Here is a 24196-nt window from a genome sequence, read left to right as displayed (position 1 = left end):
CTCCCCCACACACATGCTGGGGTATCAGCTTCCGACACTAGAAAGAAGTCTATCCTGGACCTCGTGCCATGGACAGAGGAAGCGACGGTGTAATCCCTGGTCATCGGGTTCATCAGCCTCCATGCATCTATCAGGCCATGGTCTACCATTATTTGCTTCAGAATATCCCTTTCCCTTCTCAGCACATCATTATGTCTGCATGTCTTATCCAGGATGGGATCTATGGTGATTTTCCAGTCCCCTCCAAGCACAATGCTACTACTGTATATTTCATCCAACATCACTGACAGATACGAAAAGAAGGCCCGCTTGTCCGCTGTGGGGACGTATACAGATCCAACTATAGTGCTGCTCCCAATCTGCATCCTGATCCCCACCATTCTGCCCTCTCTCGAATTCTGTCCAGCAGTGTCTTCGTACTAGGATGGCTACTCCGCACTTCCCCTTACCCTGGCAGCTATGATACACTTTTTCCCACCCAACCCTTCCGCAGCTTTATGCCTCCGCCTTCACCAAATGCATCTCTCGTGCAATAACGCCACGTCTGCCCCTTTTATGACCGAATAGTGCAATACTTTCTTGTACCGAGATAGATAAAGCCGTTGACCTTCACCAATATTATGCGCTTTTTTACACATTTTATCTACTCCTTGTAGGCTCCGCGACAGTGCCGCTCATGCTGTAATAAATGTAGAACCTTCCCTTGTAGGCCATACACCATTGCACTTCGCCTCGCTCTGTCTTTTGGAAGTCTGTTCTTTGTATTGTACCTATCGTATGGAGTCTATTTACCTCCATAAACGTTAAAGGAATTTGTATTTTACTACTGTAGCACACAGTTCCTTATGGGCAGTGTTTCTGGGGTCCCGTAGAGTCCCGTTTTGAGATTTTTCTATATCCTAGAGTAACTACAGTCCTTAAGTATACTTAGTATCTCTCCAGAAACGTTAGTCAGAGATTGGCACACATCACCTTATATGGAGTGCCAAAGGGATACCTAGTAACCCCCTTCGCTCTGCTCCTGTGACTTTATAGTCACATATTCAAGTGTCACTAAAAATGTTTGTTATTTATTGTTTTAAACAAATGGAACGCTCCTAGTTATGGCTGGTGGACGTGTTCTACCAAATAGTGTGTGATTTTTCTCCCGCAGGCTATGTCCTCAGTAGTGCACAATAGGGGCACCCAAGTATCAACTTGAGGCCTTGCTTCTTTTTTCGCCATTACTAGCGTGGTTGTTCTTGGTTAGCCCTTCTACCATTCTGGGAGGGGGAGGCCTGTATGTGTGTTTTGCCTTTAGCAGGAACGCTTGGGTTTCCCCACCTAAGTTCCAGTGTGTCTGGGCAGACAGGGAGTGGGGGGAGGGGTTTTCCACACCCATGTCCTTTGTCTGCCAGAGTGCCTGAATGGGAGAAGCTCCCACTAGGGGTCTGGTTGTCCTGATTGGATAGCCAAACGCCCCTTTCTGTAAACTGCTGAGGAAGATTAAGAGGAGCGAGTGCTGGAACTACATAAAAAGGTAAGGCTCCTGGAGTGAAAAGCAAGTCGACCACTAGAAGCTGATGTAACCAAAGAAGACCAAAGCTGTCTGCAGACCCTTTGCAACTCCATGAAGCAACCACTGATGTCCTATCCCTGTTTTCTGTGCGACAGAGGAACTCTGAAGAGTACGACTCCTTTCCTTTGACGGGTGGGAACAACTAATCCCAAGACAAACTGATTTGAGCAATGTCCCAAGGTCCTGGGATTTTCCAGAGCTGCAGAATCCCAATACCAGGAGACCTGCTGCCCAATTCAAGTGCATCGTTGTGGAAAGGCTGAATCCGTCCAATTCTTTGCTGAGCCCTCAAAGACACTCCAGAGACTCAATCCAACTCGACCAGATTCCCTCATCAGTGTGGGACTGCAGGAACCAAAGAAGATTGTCAGGGCAAAAGGAGTCCTTTGTTGATGCTGTAGAAAAGGCGCCAGAACCACAGAGTGACTAAAGAAGTTGATGAAAGCCATGCCAGAGGTCCTTCATATAGACTACTGCTGAGAGATACCACCCATTGTCCTGCCTTTCGTCAACAGACCAAGGAATCCAGGGGTCAGGGTCCAGAGCTGCAACAAAGCAGAGCATCCACCACAAAAGTTTTCTTCAAACCTAAGGTCCTGTGGAGAAAAGGGTATGGCTTACCTTATTCCAGAAAGTCGCTCTAGAGGATTTGAATGCATGGAGGTGTCCAGGGCTACCCCCTCTTCCCTCCGACTCAAGCCGCGGCGTGTGTGCCTTTAGCAAGTCCTATAATAGGGTCTCCAGCATTGGTTAAGTCTTCTTGTATCTTTCTTCGTAGAGACTAGAAAGTATCCACAGGAACTTTTGACTTCTGCTGCGACTTTGAGCCTCTCCAAACTGCCTTTTAGCTAGGGTTGCATTTTGGAATTTAAAAGACTTCCAGTGCAGGGCAACTGCCTCTAGAACCTGAAGCTCTGCTAGGTTAACACTAACCAACTGTTTTCCTTTCCAAAAATCACTATCTATTTGTCTGCTGAATTAATGCAATTACTGTATTACTTTTTTGGTGCACATTATTACCGATAGTACGATAGACCTGTGAAACGCCTGTAACAATTGTGCTCGTTCAGCAACTACCAACTAAGAAGTGGCCTTTTGAAAGTATTGAAAAATATACCTATGTGTTGGTTTATTGTGCTATTGAACAGTGACTTGTGCAAATATAATTAGGGTGTCCGGTTTTTGGCGATAACCGGAAAGTGCCTGATATCTGACCCCCGTTAAGATTTAAAAATTCTCGGGGTTATCCGATAAAGCCCTATTTCATAGTGCTGGGAGTGGGATTCAAAACCATGATGTGTTGTTTCCAAGACACACACACATTGCCAGTGAGGTATCCTAGCAGCTCTGATAAAGCATTGTCTATTGGAACTGACATTGCTACTAACGCTGCAATGATCATTTATTATCCCATATTGCCACCTTGACCACTGAAGCCTGCATGGGTCATTAGGCTGCACGTACAGGTTTGCCCGGGAAATCTCGCCCCATATAAACAGCGTCACTTGTTCGCGCCATTCACTGCTCCCTGAACCTGCTGAATGGTATTTTCCAGTGTTTCCTTTGCTTTTGCTCAGCTGGACGTGTTGGACCCTTTGTAAGGTAAGTTGTATGTATGTTTGTGTGTGTGTGATGCCGACCTGGTAGGGGTTTGATTTACACACATTTTAAACACAAGGACTCCTGGGCCATTTCTAGCGAAGTCTGAACTGGCACAACCCGTGCCCCTGAGCCAAGATGCCATAATGACCCCTTACCTTGGAGAGGGGCCCCACAGGGCTGTCTGATTTCAAGAAGATTGATTCCATTAGGCACCAGTCTTAAATAACACATGTCAGGATATTTTATGGAGTGCTGCTGAGGCTCTAAACCCATTGCCTTTCTGTTTTGACAAGTCACTCAAACTCATCCCCTCAAAGCTGCATATAGGTCGGTGCTAGCGTTTGCATAACAAGATGTCACTATAAAAGCACCACGCCTACACATTCATATTACAACATGAGTACTTTAAGCGCACAGAACCAGAAACCAGCTTCATGATGCTCCGTGCGCACAAAATAGCACCAAAGAGCAGAGAAACAGTCTGAAAACAGTCTATGAAATTGACAGCCTAGAAGCAGATCCGCGCTTGGAAATCGGTATCCTTTGGGGAAGCGCTACAAATTAGTTTATTTTTTATTAGTAGTACACTATGTGTTTTCATTGCATAGATTGACGCATGCGCACAACCTCTCCAACTAATTGAACAATTTTCATTTAATGAGACACGCGATGTAAACTTATTTATTCCACGTTGGGTGTAAATGTGTGATGCAGCGCTAAATGAGTAACTGAACATTTGGCACTGCACGTGTAAGTACCCTTTTCCTGTGTGCATTTGAGTACTCTCAACATGCGCATGTGTGCCCTTTTGCCATTTGCGAGTGTCCTATTCCCATGAACATGTGAGTGCCCTTTTCCCATGTGCAAGTGATTGAAAGTGAGTGAACCCTTTCCCATTTTCATGCGAGTGCACTCGTCCCATGTGAGTGTCCTTTTCCTGTGTGCGTGAAGGTGCTATGTAGCTGTTAGAACTCCAGGGGGTCGGAGGGCAGCGCTTGCTGCAACCCCTACCACTACAGCAGGCTGTGCGGCCCAGGTGAGCGGGGGGGGGGGGGTTCAGGGGCTGGTGGAAAATGCAATTTGTATTTGGGTGTGGGGCAGTTCAGTTCTGCAGCAGTCCCTAGAGCGCAGGCTTCTATGTTAAAGGTCGGCAAAGGCTCGTGTTTAAAGTGGTTTATGGAGGATCTGGGATTCTGGGCGCTGATAAGATCCTGTTTGTAACTTCAAAGGACTCGGGCCTGCTTATCTTGACACCAACTGCTATTTTGGGGTGACTTTTGACCCCGTAGATTAGTTTTTGCCTTTCTTGCATACAAGCGGTTCCCATACTTTATACCTGCAGTGTTTAAGTCTTTAAATAAGGTGGCTTAAATGTGTGGAGAGGTGGTATTCAAGCTATCCATTTAATAATGGGAGCAAATTTCCTTCTGAATAGATCTGGTGCTAGACCATTTATCATACTGGCTGTGAGCTTTTCTTTAGCAAGATGTAAAAGTAGCACTTTAGCAGTGGGATTTTTACTTATTCTATGCTTTGCAGGGGTAATGAAATACATTTCAGGAATGATTTGGAGAGTCAGGGCAGCATTCATTTCGAGCAGCCTATCTGGTGAGGTGGGAGGGCAATTTGCTTTTGTTTTAATATGGGTTTCCTTTTATGAGGTGTGATTTACCTTTAATTACATTTGCTTTGCAGCTTGTCACTTGAATAAGGAAATATTTTTGGGGTGAAATTTACATCTACTTCTACAGCCTTTTTGGGTTTCCCCCATTTTTTCCGTCCTCTGAGGATGGGATCCCCTCACAATGTGCAGCAGTTTAGTAAAAAGTGCAACGCCAGGGAGTGCTTGCATTACTTCAGCTGCACCCAGCCATTCCTTTTCTCAACTTAGATTGGGTTGCATGCGCAGTAAAGTGTTCTTTTGCTTTTATTTTTTCCAACTGCGCAGGCTAGATGGACTTTTCTTTTCCTTAACCCAACAATTAGGAATTTCTGAAGTGCAGGTTGCGGGCCTGGCTTTTTTATAAGGCGCGGAGTATTAGTGTTGTCTTGATTGTGGGCCCATATCCGCCTATGTCATGCACTTTGTGTGCTGAATTCCAGTTGCAAGCAGTGGGAAGAAATTTTCAAGAGACCGCTGTTTAAAACTTTGTGGCTCTAGTTGCTATAAGAACATCCCATAAGATGAGGCTCTTTGACTCCATTGCATGCTGTCTACAGACCATGTTGGACCTAGGTCTTCTGCCTGTACCCTGCACCTCTCCATTCTTCATATATCAGCTGCTATTGTTCACTTACGGCAGCGATCGAAGTGAGCGGGAACTGTCAGGAGCGGTGTTCCAGTACTTTAATTTTTTTCTGACTACCATTCCTCTACTTTTTACGACCATATTCACCATTCTATAAAGAGGATTTGTCCATCCTTGTCCTTGTGCAAGTGTAACCTTGTAATAGGAGCCTTAGTTAGTAGTCACTTATACTACTGCAATGCCCCTGCCACAACACCTTGTCACATGTTGCACTACTCCTCCGCCTACCCGCTCCCCTACCGAGACCAAAGTTCCACTAAATTTATTTCGGTATACTTCTACCACCGACTTTAGGTCACAGCAAGAAATCTAAGTTCGGAAGGTACTGTAGAATGCTTACTAGGCCCGCATTCTGTATGGGGCAGGCATGGCAGAAGAACACACCTTCCACCGCATCCACCCCATTTGCCACTGATTCCCTGCATGCTTTTGGAACTCCATGAAGAAACCCCAGACAAATGTTCTTTTGACATGCAGGTAATCTGAAACCTTTGTGCTGGGATCCTTTCGATAAGGCAGATTCCTCTGAGGTGCTCTTTCTGCTGCTACTACAGGAAAAAGCAGGTGCATCCTTTAGGATTACATTCCTCAAGCTTATACAGTCACATTTCTATTTGCTTTTTTCGGCTTTCTATGGCTTACCACTCACAAATTCTGAATGACATCCAGGCATGTGCATCTCAGTGCCCTCATGGACGTGACCACCAGGTATTGGCTGCTTTGCATTCAAACTCCACACATCCTGCAACACAGACTATTTAATTTCAGAGAGGAGGCAAGACATGACCAGTATGTTGGTAGCCATGGTCTGTCCTAACTGGCCTTTAATTCCCAGATTTCCAGATGGGTCCTTTGCTGTGTTTCAAGCTCTTGTTTGCTGTGACCTTAGACAGTGTGGCCCTTCCGTGGAACTCACTATCTCCCACTTCATGCATGCACCACCACTACTGACTCAATCCCCATGTGTAAGGGCACATGTCAATTAAACTATATTTCACTTTAAGGTATGTTCACACACTGCACATCTATTAATGTATGGCAGCTTTTGATTTTCGCTACGTTGCAAAGGCTCTCACACTGGGTGATGTGAGCGAGTTGTACCCATCCAGGGGAGACCATGTTCAGCCATGTAGACAGTTTGCTATACTGGGACTCTTTACAACCTGCCAGTGTTATGTTAATATGGTTTTTCCCTTGCAGCAAACAAAACTGGATTTGAGAAGGTTGGCACCATCAATCAGAATAGTAGTCACTGGACCGAAGAAGCCAAACATTAGCCACCTGAATTCACCGAAGGTACGTTTACACAAAAGTTTGCCCATCCATGTTCATTTGACCAAGCACTTGCTGGTCAAATGCCAACTTGCTGTTGTGTTGTGATATCTTTCGCTGTTATCTACATTACTGCAGGGCAGCTCTTCTCTAGCCATAAAAGACAGCAGCCAAATAGCGAACATTAGTGGTGTCACGTGTCATCACTACGTGACATTATGGAGGTAGCGGAGGTCTTTTTTAATTCATTGTATTTAATTATTTATAGAAATCACAGGGAAAGCAATACACTTTTGGTACAAAAACACCTGCAAAAATTAAGCGCGCAACGAGGTGAGAGAATGTAACTTGAAGACCACATGTTGCAGGGGAAGGTCCTGAGACAATCAGAAGGGCACAGTTAATGTCATGCTTCTGCTAAGTGCAAGTAGTCTCCTCTTGTAATTGTTCCAATAGGCTTCTCTGACATCGAGCAATGCCCTGCAAAATCAAGACCGCTGAGGATTACGCCTGGGAACACAAAGATTTTACAGTAGAGGAAAACCTAAGGTTGAAAGATCCGCCAAAATGTGAGTGGTCTGTGCCAAATGTCCCTTACAGAGACACTGACGCGTTTTAAAAGAAAACGCAATGAGGAAAAAGATGTGGCACATGAATTTGTGCATGCCTTAGTGCAGGCAGGAACCAGCTTGCACCAGGCAGATGGCCCGATTGGTAATCTTTTCCGCAGACGGGCCCTAGCAGCCACAACATTACCCCGATACACTCAAATGTATGAGAAATATTTACCAGAGGTTTTTATGACAGACATTGGCCACATCAGAGTTAGTCCAAGGCGACGTGAACATTTCAATCACTGTCGATGAAACGCCCGAGATGCATGGTGATCCAGCAGCGGCAGTCCTCTTCACATTTTGTGTCCCAAAAAGTGGATGGGCGCGCCGTACTTTCATGGCAGATTTAGAGATGGTTGAAACTTGCAATGCAGTCTCAGTAGCGGCATTACTCCAGAAAGTCCTCAGCAAGTTTGGGAAGGACTGAAGAGATGTAGTGTGCGTTTGTAGTGATTCGGCAAGTTATATGAAAAAGTTATGTGATGATCTGTCCAAGGGCAATGCCGATTTCAAGGCCTTCCCCATGCAGGACCCCTGCCACTTACTTGGAGTTTTAAAAGCAGCCTTAAAGTCCTCAGATTTGGTTAGGGGTGTAGTTGACTTTGTGGTCCATTCTGGTGCTCTATTTAGATATGCACGTGAACTGAAACACAAATACCTATCATTTTGCACTTTGTATGGCATGAAAGGAAAGGTTATCTGAACTGTCTCCTTTAGTCGGTGGTTCTCTGTATTAGAGGCAGTGAATGCCATACTATTGATGTGGCGACCTTTTACCGATTTCCTCCTTAGTGATGATGCCTCAGGCAAGAAATGCGAGGATCTGAGGGCACAAATTGATACTGAGGTGAATAAAAGTACAGTCTACTGTGTTCTCAGATTTTTGCAAGAGAACATGACCGCTGTCGTTGATCTAATGAAGAGGCTGAAATCCGAAAACATGTATACCAAGTTTACAATGTCATTGGTGTGGAAGTCAAACTCTTATTTGAAAGAAAGTTGGGTGACACTTCAGTGACTTTGGTCCAATAACGTGCACTTTTGGTCCGCCAGTGGAAAACAAAGGACTGTTGAGGAGAATTTTAGGATATTCTACGCAACAATGCATGAAAAATGGCAAGCAATGCTGTGTCAAAACATTCCATCAGCCACCATGTCATTCGAAGTGAGTGAAGCCTCTTTGAAGTATGCCATGAAAGTACTAGATCCCTTCCGCAAAAAAGAATTTAGTCAAAACCATTTTAAAGACACAGACTGTGTGCAGCCAGTTTAACCCCTTTTTGACAGAGCCTGTGCCTGAGAATCTGCAGCTTCGGGTGCATGAATATTGGGTGGGAAAGCACCAACAGTGGCCAGATTTATCAGTTTGTGTGTTGGATATTTTGGCCCTGCCCTTGCCCAGTGCCAATGTGGAAAGGTTGTTTTCCCAAATAAGTCTTTATGGGAAGAAAAGAAAGGGCACGGATGGGCAAAGAGTCTGAAGAAATATTTTATGATTTATTACAATCATTTTGACTTGTAGGAATGCAACATATTACTTCATTAACATGAAATTGTTTAGAACATCTTGCACTGAGAGATTACCCTATATATGCACGCAACAAAGCAATAAAAGAACATTTCTGTGTTTACACTGGAAAAAACAGTTGTCTGTGATTTTTTGAAAGGGGCAAACAGGAAAACAAACACAGATTCTGAAATTTTTGGAAAACACTGGAAAAACACCCCCGGAAGTAAAAAATAATAATAAACCCCTAAAACAGGAAACCCTAAATATAATAAATCTGTATTTTAATATGAATGTATGTGTATGTGTTTTTTGAAGTGCATTACTAGCTAGGTTCAGTGTACTTACCTACAGCTCACATCATCCTCTTAAGATAAGCCGGACTGCTCCGACACTCTACCAAGGTCTCAGAGTAATACAGACTGATAAGAGTGGGGTATCTACAAACCACTGGGATATTAAACTAGAAAGTGGAGCACAGTTGTCGTGCCAGCTATGTTACGTTAGGTTAAATACATTTCTAAAGCGCATTTTCACCCAGAAGTATCTTGGCGCTGAAAGGGTAGAAGGTGCAGCAGCAGAGGTCTAGAACAGATGGTCTTAAGAGCACAGCGGAATGCCAGATGATTATCACTGGCACAGAGGTGAAGAGGAACACTGTTCCAGGTTTGTGCGGTCATCACGAAGAAAGCGCAGCCGCCAATCCAGGACAGTCTAACTCGGGGAACAGAGATAAATAGAGCCGACAGAGCGCAGAGGCTGGGATGGCACATAACAGGAAAAATGTTCCTGTATGTACTCGGTGCCCTGACTGTAAAAGCCGTGATGTACCAAACACAGATTTTAAAAGAATGCGCTTCTCAATCAGCAGCCAACGTAGTTGTCTGAGCAACGGGGTCATATGAGTATGGGAGAGGTTGCAGGGAGAGGGGGGGGAAATCGAATCACCCCCCGGGCAGCAGAGCTTTGAAGCAGTTGAAGGAGCATAATGAGGTGGCTCGGCCGACCCAAGTAAAAAGAGTTGCAGTAATCTGTGGTGCTCAGAACCAGGGCAGCCACCACGGGAGCACAATGTTTAGTTGGAATGAAGGGAAGCACCTTGCGTAGAATCCGTAATTTGAAGTGCCCAGACTTGCATATAGAAGCCACTTGTGGTGCCATGTAAAGAGGATGAGAGAAGGACAGCCTTTTCACTTTCGACTCAAGTCGCTGGCGTAGGACAAGTGCCTAATGATGTACTGGTTGTATGTGTTGCTCATTTTAAATGATAACACAGATCAGTAGGTTGGTGACTTGCTGATTTATTGGTGCATATGATGCAAGGGTTCCTTCAAAAGATTGTTTAGTTCCTCTACACATGTTTCACCACTGAAATACAATGGCTCGGCTCATCAGGAGAAAAGTGATGTGTGCATCGATTGGTTTCATGACGTTGACTTATACATTTTCATTACTTGTTCAAAACTTTTGGTGTAATGCAATGGTCAGGGACCTCCCAGAAACAGACAAGAAGTTGAACTGTGTTGCGGGCCAGAAAAATGATGGGGTAGGGAGACATGCCCTAGCAGTTGACAAACTGCACCAGAAGCCTCAGAGTGAACCAGGGGAAGGGAGCTGCCCCCCTCTAGTGTGTGGTAATTTGTTCAGGACTTTGAGAAGTGTCAGGAGAAGGGAGACACTCCCAAATGTTGGTTTTGAATCTTGGGCACCTTCACTTTGGGACTTTGTTTTACTTGCGAATCTCGGAAACTACAATCTCCTTTTTCACCTTATCCATAGTCATTAGTGTGAGGGTTAGAAGTAGGTTGTTGGACACAACAGTGGACTTGCTTTTAGTTGACATTCTGACAGAACACTTCGATTCCTTTGAGGCAGGAAAACCACTCTTAGTATTAGGAATAGGCAGGCATTTTCCCAAATCTCATTTCTTTAATAAAGATCTATTTCAATCAATACTACCATTGTGTCCGTACACACTCACATGCACACTTACTTTCCAGGCCAAGTGCATGAACTTCTAAAGGGATTTCCTGATCTGACAAGGAAGGAAGATGGCCAAACTACCATAAGGCCAAAGAACAAGCTAATATCTAGTGGCACGGGCATTGTAGGGCAGTAGGCACGTTTAGTAACCATACACAGTAAATGCCAATGGGACACTAGAAAATGCAAACTTAAAACATACGTGCTGCCACCACCTTGTCTTTATGCACATATAAAATTAACCAAAAATCCCAAGTGTAAAAACCTGGGGCAATACAAAAGAATCTGTTAAAAAGTTACAAAAATGTAAAAGATGAAAGGGAAAATGTTTCCCCATAACAAATGAGCAAAAGACCAGGGGAGGGAAGCTGAGGGTTTTACTTCCCTTCAAAGAGTCAGATTCAAAAACAAAGCAAAAAGATTGGAGGATGTGATAAACCAAAGGGCGTCTCACTTGCTAGTCCCCAGGAATTTCTCTCAGGTGGCCAGGGCACAGCCATCCCCTTTGGATCCAGACCCTGGGGGTGGACCAGTGCGGGAGGATCACCTGGGTGGGTGGGGGTCAGTGGGGGAAGGGGGGGGGGTCGGAGAGTAGGGGTGAGGCATCCGATGGTGACACGCAGTATGCCCCCCTTTCCCAAGTCCATACTATTTTTTGGGATTCTCCAATGTACCAACTCACCCCCCTCCCCCCAGTTCTAAATAAACACTGGGCCAAGGAAGAGTGTGACAGAGTAAAGAGGCTAACCCTTACATATCTCATTGGACATGTCCCGTTAATCGGGTCACCCAAAGTGAGGCACTTTAACTTAATCACATACATCTGATACCCATTAGCCCCCCCCCCACACGTGTACAAGACAGAACATAGAGACACTCTGAGCAAGGTGAGACATGAGAAGGAGCAGATCTTCCAGGGCGAACCCACTGGAGTAGGAAGACTGAGCGAGGGACCAGAGCGAGGTTCCCTGCAGGAGGTTGTTGCCTCCGAGAAACCGTGAAGGAGACGCAGAGAAGGCCAAATCACAGACAAGAAGCAGCCTGCATTGTGTTTCAACGAAGCCAGCGACCCTTCCGGGAGTACAACAGAGTTGGGGAGGTGAGGCCAAGCCTGTAGATTTAACCTTGACTCCTGAATCCAAGCTGCAAAAGTAATGAACACAACCGACGAGTTAGTTAAAGAAATGAAAGGCCGGTTTGTGTCAAGATAAGATGAAGCCTCAGCAGTGTATCGCACGATTTGAGGTTGCGGACGTGCTGAGGAGACACTAATGAATGAACTTCTAAGTTAGATAACTGTGAAGCCAGTGACAGAGGAGCAGAGTGGTCCGGCGAAAGGAAATAGCCCACACGAAAGTCCCTGCGAAATGCTTGATGTCTTGTTATAAAGTGGCAAAGTAAACAAACTTTGAAATGCGCACTGGTCAAGATTAACCCAGACAAAAGGGGAAAGCTAAAAGGTGATTACTTGAAGAGGAAGATTTCTTTGAACTTCTTTGATTGAGGTATCGAACTACCAATACTAAAAGGAATTGCGGAAAACATTAAGGGAAAGCTGAAGTGAAAGTCGAAGTGGTCCTGCGAAGGTCTTGGTTGCTTTGGCAGAGTTGCTTGCAGCTTTGTCCCACACAAGCCTCCCAGCCCTACAAGGATCCTATTTTTTCTACAAATAGTTCTAAAACATTGTGCAAGACTTTTACTTATCTGCAAGAAGTGCTTCAGTTCACCTAGACTTTGCCCAATTGACATTGGCTGGCCTTGCTCCCTGAAAGACTTCTTACCTCTGAATTTGTGTTTTGCCTTCCCTCCAGGAAAGGGTTAATTTACTTGGCAATCGAGGGTTATAAAGTACTTACCTGCTTCAGAATATTTGTTTAACCTTTCTTTTATTCCCAAACCCTTTCTTGGACACCAACTTAGTATTGCCCTAAATTTACCAGGGATATATATCAAGGTCCACAGTGTCCTAGTTATTTAAGTCACCTCAGGGTGTAGGAAACATCTGTGCGCCATCCCAAATGGTACTTGCTGAATTACAGAAACTAAGCGTGTGTATTTTGAAGTGTTTTTGTGTTACTAATATATTGCTCCCTTCTGAAGAAGGCTTATTGAACTGACTTAAATTACTAATTGTTTAATCAATAAACCTCGAGTGTAAGAGTTTATTTGAATACTTGTCACTGTGAATCTGTGTCAAAACCCTACTGCTTACACTGACCCCTCTTGAGATCAGCCTGGCCTGCTCAGCCACACTTCCAACCTGGATGTACAAACTTCTACCAAAAGTTGGGTTCGCATTACCAGGAGGTCAAGTTTGCTGCAGTCTCCCAAAGGGTACCTCACACAATCTTGCCTAACATACTGCAAGGTACTGTGTGCATTGAAGTACAATAACTCAAAAGAGAAAAGGTTTAGCAGGACTGATTGTCTGAAGAACTGATCATTTTCCCCTAACAATGAGCAAAAGGAAAGTGAAGCTGAAGGCTTTACTTGCCTTTAAAAAGTCAGGACAGGATAATAACAGAGCAAAAAGAATGGGGTTCCATAGGAAACCATGGAGGGAAATCAGGCACAAGTCGGCTTCAGACCAACGATAGATACAGGAGGCACTTCTCGCTATCTGGGATGACCGAAAGACCAACGCAAATTCCAACACAAACTCAGCACTGATACTGCTTGACCTCACTGCAGAGTTGCAGAGAATGGGGATCATCGAAATGGCGCTGCTCTGGATTAAATCTTTCAGTTCTGAAAGAACAGAAATCATGATTATATCCAAAAACAAGGGACGCAACCAATACATCCCAAGGCCCACAGAAATAGGAACAGCGTCCACACCATCCAAAATAGTCAAAATCCTTGTAATCCTAAATGATAATGATTTTACCCTAGAACCAGAAGTAAACACAATCAAGAAATGCTTCTTCCACCTGCACAAAGAATCTACCATTCCTCTCCTTCACGCACAAAACACTGACCATCACGCTCAGGTCCAGGATAGACTACGCCTAGACTGGATTATCTACTGAAGAAACTGCAAGGTATACAGAAAGCAGCGGCCAAACTCTCACGAAGGTACTGCAACGCTAAAGATGCTACATTGGCTGCCAGATCCAGCAACGACACCCCCCTGAGACCTAAACCATACACAAGGAAAAAACCTGGTGGATCAGCATTCTCCTGCCTAGCCAGTAACATTCGGACCACCCCCCCCCACCACCATTACCTCCAAGAGAAATATGCATCGCAGAGGAACATCTAAAAATCAGAAAACTCTTAAAAACCTGGCTCTTCTAATGCAACACTGACACCCCTCGAAATGAGCACAAATTGGCAAGACGGACGACCAGACCAGAACATGACAATGTGCAGGGAAGTAGAGAGCCATCCCAATGGGAGGGAGACCAGGTACACACGTTCCCATAGAGGGCCCTACCGAAAACATTGGAAAGTAAGATCGGAACGTCCTAAATCGAACCAGAGACAGAGGACATTAGAATTGAAGGGGAAAGAGTGGTGACCAAACAGATCACCCAGGGAGCTTAAGGGCACAGGGAATAGCCCCCCCTCAAGGGGCTCAGGGTGACGATGGCTGGCTGCAAGCAGGGATATGCCAGGGGACAAAGCAGTGTAGACCTTCATTAGTTTGAACACAGGGGGGGGGGGTGAGGTTGGAGAAGGCATCACCACTGAACAGCCCTGCTAACATACCCACAACTCTGCACAGAATATAGGAGGGAGTGCCCCCTTCCCCCCCCCCCCCCCAAGCACACCGCAATGCACAACACTGGCAGGGCCACGTGCCACAGGTGGCCAAAACAGAGGGGGTATGATAAAGCACACCACTAACCAACCCACGAAAAAAACACACCCCTCTGCTTACACCTCTCAAACTCTAAACAAAACATAACCATACCTATACAGCACAACAAACTGAACGCACTTCACTACACAGCAACGACGAAACACACCACACATAGCCTAGCACAACAGCACATGTTAACTACCGACCGAAAAAACACCTACACTCAGCCAACGGTGTAAACTGAAGGGAAGCTGCCAACACTACATCACAGCTCTCTTGCGCTTTTTTCCCCCACTCAGTCCTACTAACTTACCCTAGCCTCTTGCTTTTCAGATCTGCCAGGGGACCACTGAGGTGGTGATAGTGCGCAGTATAAATGTCCTTTAACATGACAATAGCTTGTAGAGCAAGGATTTGCGATGAACATGGAAGCTTTAGAATGTCAGAGCTCATTCTTAGTTATCCTATTGTTTTGTTAAAATCCAACTGGACATCAGCAAAAGAATTAAACAGATGTGTGATACTGGCTACATCATGTATACTCTGGCCTGTACAATTGAGATTGGCCTATGACAATGTTTGACATACCAATTGTTGTGAAAACTTAATTTTAAATGGCCTATCAAAAAGGCAAGACATTTGGCACTCTTTTAGGAACCCCAAACTTGATATGGATATTCTGGTTATCCCGGTAAGCATCACAGGTGAACTCTCTTAAGAGCAGTAAGAGAGGCCACTGCATTATCTCTCCTCATGCTTTCATGTCGTCCACTGTATCAAGTGGATCTATTTACATGCATTGTGCACCGCCCCACAATCTTTTCATCTTACAGTTGCAAAAAGTCATGGAAAAAAGCAAACCCTTTCCAAACAGATGTGACATTTGGAAAATTGGCAACATTTTAAAAAAGAAAAAAAACTTTAATAAATCACAATGCCTGATTTTTGAAAGTCTTAGAACACTTGGGTCAACCGCCACATGAAAAGCAGCCATACATAAGGAAGAGTACATAGCCCAGTCTTACCATTTGCATTTTCCATGGCTTCTCCAATCCGGGACAGTCCACTCTGAGAATTAAATAAAAACAAAATCAGACTAAGCTTGAACGTGTTGAATATCAGGGGTCTGCCAAAAGATACAATGACTGTCACAAAGGAATGCTTTATTTTCACAGAGTAAGAGCAAGCACAACATAGAAGTAGCAGTATGTAGCAATGCAAGATGAATCGTACAGTCTCCAGAAAGTGGAAGTAAGGTGTAACGTATCGGACAAGTGCACCAACATGCAGTGTTTTAACATTTCCAATCTCTTCCCTAACATTAGTAAGCAAAGTCATGAACAGCACTTGCTTAGTTACAAACAATGCGCCCCAGAACAAACCTATGTATCAGAGACTAGGTTCAACCTTTTAGCCTTTAGTTTTTACCTAGTCCACATGTGAAGAATTAACTTCTTCAGATCAATAGAAGGGCACTTCAACAATCAACCGTGGGGTCAAAGTCTCGCGATTCCTCTCGTGAAGTGATAATACACTACTATACCAAATGATAACTCGCAGCTTTGGAAGAATTTTGCACTGAAAATGGCCTGGCAAGTAAAGTATAGAAGACCAAAGCCATGGTATTTACAAAAGTAGATCTAGAGGGAAAAGTAAGCGGGAACTGAAGTTAAACGAGGAGTTTGTTGAGCAAGTTAAAGAATAGGACTACTTGGGCCTTAGATTTACTGAAAACTTGAAGTGGCTAGCAGTGGGAGTGAGAAGTCATAAAATAAACTTTACACAAGTAGCCATGATTATCGTTAAAGACTTATTGAAAATAAAAGGGGTTGGGAAAATGCCCATCGTACCCTATCCTAAGAGGAATCTCCCTACCTAAATCAAAAACTAAGGATCCGTCTGTCAGAATGTCTAAATAAAAATTGTCATAAGTTCTATTCTGACCCTCACACTATACACTTAACTCCAAGGTAAAAAGCGAAAGGTCTTTAACTGGGTGGTTTTGAAAGTTTTCATTAAGGAAGAATAAATGGCTCAAACAAATGTTCAAGGATAAAGGTCTTGGCTCCAGAGGGTAGTTCCCTTTCCCTGGATTATTCTTTACTCCTTGACGTTTTATGCACAACGGTTCTTTGGGCCTCTCTTGGACAACTACAACACTTGTCCACAAAACTGTTGGGCTTTGTAGTTTTGGTCTCTTTTGGGAGTCCAGGTATATCTGTCAGGTGAGGTTGCTTCTTGCTTGTTTAACACAATCTCTCAATTGCCTGGTATACTCTCCTGCTAGGGCTTCTGATAGTCACACACTTGTGGCTGCCTAGTATACTCTTGCCAGGACGTCTGTTCATTCTGGGTCTCCACCTGCTCCCAGAGTTCCTCATATGTAGTGTTGGATAATGTATCCTCCTGATATATTATCCTCTCTCTAGGTATTTGCACTGTGTGCATTCAAACATAAGAAAAGGGGTTGTTGGCAACTTAATTTCCCCTTTTAAAATATGTCCATTCTCTTTCTAGCTCTCAGATAAGTTGTTCCCAATTGGTTGCACTGATCATGCTCGCTGATAATCCTGTGTCCCCGCTGCTTCTGGGTGGAATCACCGGCTTCTTTAGTTAGCATTGGTGAATTTGCTTTCCATCTGCTGATAGAAGCGTTCCAGTCTGCTTCCTTCTCGCAGCCGCTTTTACTTCTCTCGCCAGTCCCCTCTGGCCTGCGCTTGACAAGTCTGCTTTCGTCTTGGCTCCAGTAAATTAAATGCTGCTTTCCTTCATCTGCTAATGCCCAGGAGTCCCCTAACCAGCTTGTGGAGTTCCTGTATCGTCGCTTGATGCAGCAGCTTCCTCTGTCGGTGAGCCACCTGGCTCCACCACGCAGGTCCCAGCCTTTTGGTTCTCCACTCTTCGTAGTGAGGTGCAACTCTCTCTCGCCAGTCACCACAGGAGTTTGACATTCACAAGGGACGGTTTAAGTTACTTACCTGTAATCATTGTTCTCCAGAATGGGTCTGGCATGGATTCACATGCTCATGAATATTTACTGTCGTCAGGATGGGAATCCTCGTTAAAAGAAAAACCAGTTTCACTTTCACTTTAAAACTATTTCTCCTCTAAACCAATCATTGTCCTCTGGATCATACTGCGACCACCCAATGGCAGTCCTCTCCCTTAGCTCCACCCCTGGTGGCCATCTTCAGATTTGGCAAGCACGTAAAGTGGCAGTATGAACTAAGAAGAACCACAGAGGGGAAGGCGGGAGGGTTTGCATGTGAATCCATGCCAGAGAAGAACAAGTTACTTACGCATGGTAACATTCTTTCGACTGGATGTTCCTCCCACGTATTCCTCATCTTTGATATTTCCAATTTCCCCAGTAGAGGGCGCTGCACGTCGGCGCCTGTCGAGTCGATGTCCCGCGGAGGCCTCTGTCACAGGTATAAGTAGCGCACGCAGCGTCTGTTGCTCAGTTCAGTTTTGAAGTGTTATGCACTGTCCAGGATGAGCCGCTTACTACCCTTGAGGAAGCGCAGACTAACCACAAGTGAAGTTTACAGTGGGGAAGGATGGGAGGGGCGATAAGGAATACGTGGGAGGCACATCCAGTCGAAAGAACTTTACCATTGGTAAGTAACTTGTTCTTCAAATGGATTGTGTCCGCCCACAGATTCCTTATCTTTGATAGACTCCCAAAGCAGTAATGTATACAGGAGTGTTAGGGAGAATTCTCTCTTTAGGCTGAATTTCCTAACCTAGTGAGTCCCCCAGCAGCTTTGCTGGATTTCTGGAGTTTGTTTTTTTTCCTCCTGCCAAGAGTGAGACTCTTTTCCTCCCACTGTTGGACATGATTTATGGTATTCCTTGACTGGTAATGTGTTTTATGGGGTATGGGGTCCTTTACTCCATAGGGTCTCATGTGTTTTTTCTATGTGTGTTACACAGCACCCTCCGTGCAGTAACACAGGGGTGTTATAATGACACCCCACCATGGACTCCATACCCTGGGACTGACTACTGTCTCCCAGGGCATGTAAAGTCACCACTGGCTTTACAAGTCCCAAATTATTAACAGAAACCAGTACAAACCATCATATTGTGGTCGTACTGGTCGGGGCAATTCGATTGCCCCGGGGTCTGTTAGTCAAGGGGGCACGTCTCCGTCCCCCCTGATCAAGTTTTGGCTGGCGGCAGTGGAAACTACTTTTTATATTCGACCGCAAATATTTTCCTATGGGATTTTCCCATTGTTCGAGGCTACCAACTTTAATTATTAATTCTCATAGCCTCGAACATACCGCTGGTTTATTTAATTAATATTAATTCTCCGGTTGATATTTTTTGCCAAGACTCGATTCCAAAATGGCGTTTGTGTTCTCTTCTGCGACTCCAACCCAAGTCGAGCCCTTTGTTCCACTTTTTGGCGGGCTCCTCCACAGAAGCCTCCAAAAGTGGTGCCACTCTGGGTACCACAGGGGGTGTGGGAGGGGGTTTAGGCACCCTGGACTGAGTTACCGTGGTAACTCAAGTCGCACTCTTGTGTGATTGGCCCAAGTGGTGAGCCGGCGGGCTCACCACTTAGCATGTTTGAGTGACAGCTAGGCTGAGTGAATGGGGGTTTTCTGCATAAAAGCAGGGCTTTGGGGACTGGAACTTCAGAAGTCGCCACAGGACCCGAGAATCCAAAGAGGGAGAAGCTGAGCCGACCTACCATGACGACAGCACCGGTGGAGCCCTGCGGAACCGACTCACCACTTCCCCGACGACAGAGAAGATCTCCCGGCTGGAGAGGCTTCTTCCCCTGACTGGTGGGCACAACCAGTTTACCTTTCTTTCTTCGCACCCCAGCTCGGTTTGTGGTCGAACTGCCCGTGCCAAGCACCCCGGCGGCCGGATAGCCACTCACCACTGAACCGCGAATCAACAGACCGCTCCTTGTACCTGAGAAACTCCGCGGCTGGTTTCTCCCCTGGCAGTGCAACGGGCCCCTGTCTTCCTCCGCAACGAGATCCTCTCTTCCCCCGGACGAAGCACCGACTTGCACTCGCTGCCAGGAACAACTGCCCCCGCTGGAGCGTTCTCACCACTTTAAGGTACTGTGTACGCCAGGCCTCCCTTTCTAAAGATTGCAACAAGGTAATAATAACTCCTTAACCTTCTGGACTGGGTTGGCCGCCTTGACCCTCTAACTGGTCCCTTTTCTTTGATCCAACTTCTTTTTGAACCATTATAAGACATTTGTGCACTGCAACCGTGTGACCTTGACCACATTTAGTTTGGATCCTCTTAAAGTGGATCCGGCTACTAACTCTGAATTCACGGTTTTACTTTGCCTTCCTCTCTTGCTAGGTTCTTGTAAAAGTGTTGGGATCTGTTCAATTTGTTCTCTGCCTTTCTCTCCCTTTTTAAAAACCAACTATTAGAGTGCCATCTACGTTAAGCGCTCACCGCTGTCTGAAATTAAGTGCGGCTTTACTTAAGACTTCTCTAATATCTTTTAGTGACCGTGTTTTTGAATTGCTTACTATTAGTGCCTGTGTGTTTTTCTAGATGTGGTTTTAAATAATTATATCTCTCTTATACACCAAGCCCTGGTCAGTGTTTACTTGTTCTATTGTGTGCTCTTGACCTATTTTGAATACTCTGTATACTGCCTAACTCTTCTTGAGGGAAGTCTGACTGCTCAGCCACAGCTACCAAGTGAATCTGTGTGGTACAGACTGCTACCAAGTGGGTTTACTGCCAAACACCTGTAGTCCTAAATCTTTTGCAGTGGTCCCAGAGGGAACTGCACAGGTTTCTGCCTAACAAGGAGGAGGGAGTAAAATCTTCATTTCTTTTAAGTATGCACAGAATGCAATAGCGCCTTTCAAAATGTAGTCTCTTGGCTAGTGGAAGTATCCAAACTAACATTTTGTAAAGGTGTGTGCAGACCATGTGGCAGCTGCGCAGATGTCTTAATGGAACGCCCCTTTGAAGAGCTGACGAAGCTGCCATACCCCTGGTTGAATGAGCCCTTAAGTGCCCTGGCGGCTCTTTACTGGCCAACTTGCAACATTCTACAATAGTTAGAATAATCCATCTAGAAATGGTTTGCTTGGTGATGGCTAGGCCCAGCTTATGACCTGTGTAACCGACAGATAATTATATTGCCAGTCTGCTAATATAGAACTCAAGACACGCCTTGGAGCAAGTATGTGCAGCCTTTCTTCCTCTTTCCCCTGATGAGGAGGGTAAAAGGAAGGCAAGGTTATTTTTTGGGTGATATGAAATTCTGAAACAACCTTGGGGAGGAAGTTAGGCTTGACTCGTTAAACCACCTTGTCCTTGTGAAAGGCAGTGTGAGGAGGCTTGCAGGATAAAGCCTGTAGCTCACTCACCCTTCGGGCAGATGTTATTGCCACCAAGAAGACAATTTTGAGAGTAAGTATTCTCAAAGGGCAAGAATGAAGGAGTTCAAAAGGAGTACGCATTAGAAATGTTAAGACCACATTTAGGTGCCACAAGGGGACTTGAAAAGGAATTGGGGGTAAACATTATTGAACCCCTACAAAAATTTAATTACCATGGGCATTTTAAAGTAAGGGTTCCTCAGCAGTGTGCTTGAAGATGGGCAGTGCTGCTAGGTAACCTTTTATTGCCCCAATTTGGAGTCCCAGATTTGCTAAGTGCAAAAGGAAGGATAGCACCATTGGTGTATTACATGTAAAAGGGTCAACATTCTTATCTCTACACCAGCTGCAGAACATGTTCCAACGGCAGCAGTATAAAGATTTGGTTGCTGGCCTTCTGGCCGAAAGCAAAACCTCCATTACATTGTCCGGGAGGTCACAATCTCTATATCTCAGCCTCTCAGAAACTATGCGTGAAGGCCGAGTACTGATATCTGGATGAAGAACCTGACACGCTCGCGACAGAAGATCCTCTCTTTGTGGAAGACCAAATCAGATGACAGATGGACATATGTAGAAGGTCCGGGTACCACTTCCTCCTGGCCGAATCCGGGGCAATTAGGATCATGGATTTCCTGAACCTCCACAACATCCTTATTACATGAGGAATGACAGGGACTGGAGGAAACGCGTACAGGAGTGGAAATTCCCAGTCCACCACAAACCCTTCTCCTAGAGCTCCTCACGGAGGAAATTCCCTTGAGCAGAATAGTTCGCACTTCCTGTTGACACTGGTCGTGAACAGGTCCACTTGATGGGTTCCCCAAAGGGTGAAGATCTCTTGAAGGACTTCCTGAGCTAGTTCCCACTCGTGGGAGACTGCTCTGCCTGCTCAGGGCATCCGCCGCCGTGTTCTTCTCCTTGGCTAGGTGAACTGCCAACAGAGATTCCTTCTTGTATTGCTCAGAACCAGAGCTGCATTGCCTCTGCATAGTGGTAGTGACCGTACACCACCTCTTTTGTTGAGGTAGTACATGGCCACTGTGTTGTCTGTCTGAACGGGATGAACAGGAAGATGGGGAGGAAAGCAGACATGAGGAAAAGAAACGAATGCTGTGGAAACACCTCCGTGAGGGGGAAAGACAGATGGGAGGCCCCCCCGAGAGTGGAAACAGCAATCCCACCTTCCTGGGCTGGACCCAGCGTCGATTGGGGCTGAGGAGACGGGCGAGAATAACCCAGCGGCTCCCACTCCTTTCGTTCAAGGCTGGTCAGGCTCCGAGATGAACGCAGATAACAGGGAACCGTAACGGGTGAATACAGAGTGTCGTTCAGGGGGTTACGGGTCCCTGCACGCTCCCGTCTCCCGTTCAGCCATGGGTCACATGGCGTCACCGACAACCATACAAACAACAGATGCCGCCACAGTAAACAGGTCCCGGTGCCCGTTTTCCAAGTGTCACTCACCTGCAGATTTGGGAAGCGAAACTCCAGAGGGCTTGGTTGTGTCTTCGTGCAGGGAAGCAGAAGGGCCCCGCAGGGTTCCAGTGTTGGCGGGTGAAGCTAATGGAAGGACCGCAGGCAAAGAGGAAGGGGGCGGGGCTTGGAGGGATATTTATAGAAAAAGGGCACAAGGCAGCCCTGATTGGTTCAAACAACCTCAACCCCTATATAAGGCTGAAACGGAGGACGGACTGTGATTTTCGGATTCTCTTTCAGAGCATCGGGAGAGAAGGAGAGAGAACTGCACCTAAGATGCTCTGGGCCTACAAGGACTAGGCGACAACTCTTCGTTGGTCATCCTTATCACAGGAGAAGAAAGAAGGCTATTTGAGTACTTGAGCCATCTATTTCTTTTATTATTTTTATCCTGAATAAAGGCCATTTATTTTCTTCAATCCAGCTGATGTCTGCCTCATCCTTACACTGTCATTATCAGAACATTTTCTCCCCGTACAGAGGGCAGAAAGGCCTTCAGCGCTAGTCTGATTGCCCTCAGCTCTAAAAGGTTGATATGTTATTATTATTATTATGTAGTTTGGCCTCAGATGGAGACCAACGTCCGCTGATGGTCAAATCGTTGGTATGGGCTCCCCACCCCGTGAGTGAGGCGTCCGTCACTACTGTTATCTCCGGCCATGGGTGCCAAAAAGGTTCTCCTTTCAAGAGGTTTTCCCGACAGGCCCACCACTGAAGATCCAGTGAGACTATTTGGGATTTGTAAAAGATCAGACATCCTTCCTGAGAACTGTGACCACTGGGTCCCGAGTGCCCATTGAAGAGATTTCATTCTTGGGCGAGCCTGTGGCACCAAAAAGATGCAGGATGCCATCAGGTCGAGCAACCTCAGAAAGTCGAAGGCTGGGAGATGTTGGGCATTTTAGAATTTTGTTGCCATCGGTAGAATGTCTTGAGCCCTCACCTCTGGTGGCGAGGGCTTTCCCAGGGATGCATCCAGGACTGCTCCGATAAACTGGAGTCTTTGTGATGGTATCATGTGGCACTTCTTGAAGTTCAGGGAGAAGCCCAGCCTGTGGATAGAGTGGCAGGTATGGTTTAGATGATCCAGGGCTTGTTCCAGGGAACTGGCCCTGATCAACCAATCGTCCAGGTAGGGGTAGATGTGAATCCCCCCCCTGTCCTGAGAGTCGCTGCCACAACAGTCATTAGCTTGGTGAAAACGCTCAGGGCCGAGGTTAGCCCAAATGGCAGAACCTGAAACTGATGGTGAGAGTTGCCAATGGCGAACCTCGGGTACTTTCTGTGCTTTTGATGGATTGGCACATTAAAGCAAGCATCCTGAAGGTCCAGAGATACCAACCAATCCTGACGCTGGAGGGCCTGAAGGATATGAGAAAGGGTAACCATCTTGAACTTGTCCTTCCTGAGGAACTTGTTCAATTCTCGTAAGTTCAAGATAGGTCTCATTCCTCCGTCCTTTTTTCGGAATTAGAAAATATGGGGAGTACCAACCATTGTTCCTCTCTGCTACAGGTACCGGTTGTATAGCACCTTTCTCTAGCAGGTCTAGAATCTCCTGCATAAGGAGCGGGTCTGGAAACTTCAAAGAGTTGTTTACCCGTGGATGACTGAGGTGTGCGTAGAAAAGGCAGGCAGTAACCCTGGGCAACTGTCTCCAATGCCCAAGCATCTGAAGTAATAG

The 24196-nt window shown here is 45.7% G+C and overlaps 1 protein-coding gene across 5 annotated transcripts in view; it reads right to left on the bottom strand.

Annotated features, from left to right (window-relative positions):
- Positions 1 to 24196, bottom strand: part of PCNX1 (pecanex 1) — a 1666514-nt gene that overhangs the window by 1466910 nt on the left and 175408 nt on the right. For all 5 annotated transcript variants that reach the window (XM_069638600.1, XM_069638595.1, XM_069638598.1 and 2 more), the window contains exon 4: positions 15676 to 15718. In XM_069638600.1, the coding sequence (XP_069494701.1) occupies positions 15676 to 15718 (43 nt within the window). The remainder of the gene's footprint in view (positions 1 to 15675; positions 15719 to 24196) is intronic.

Source organism: Ambystoma mexicanum, chromosome 14 (assembly GCF_040938575.1).
Source record: "Ambystoma mexicanum isolate Mex_15411 chromosome 14, UKY_AmexF1_1, whole genome shotgun sequence".
NCBI lineage: Eukaryota > Metazoa > Chordata > Amphibia > Caudata > Ambystomatidae > Ambystoma > Ambystoma mexicanum.
This window is presented reverse-complemented; position numbering and strand designations above follow the sequence as displayed.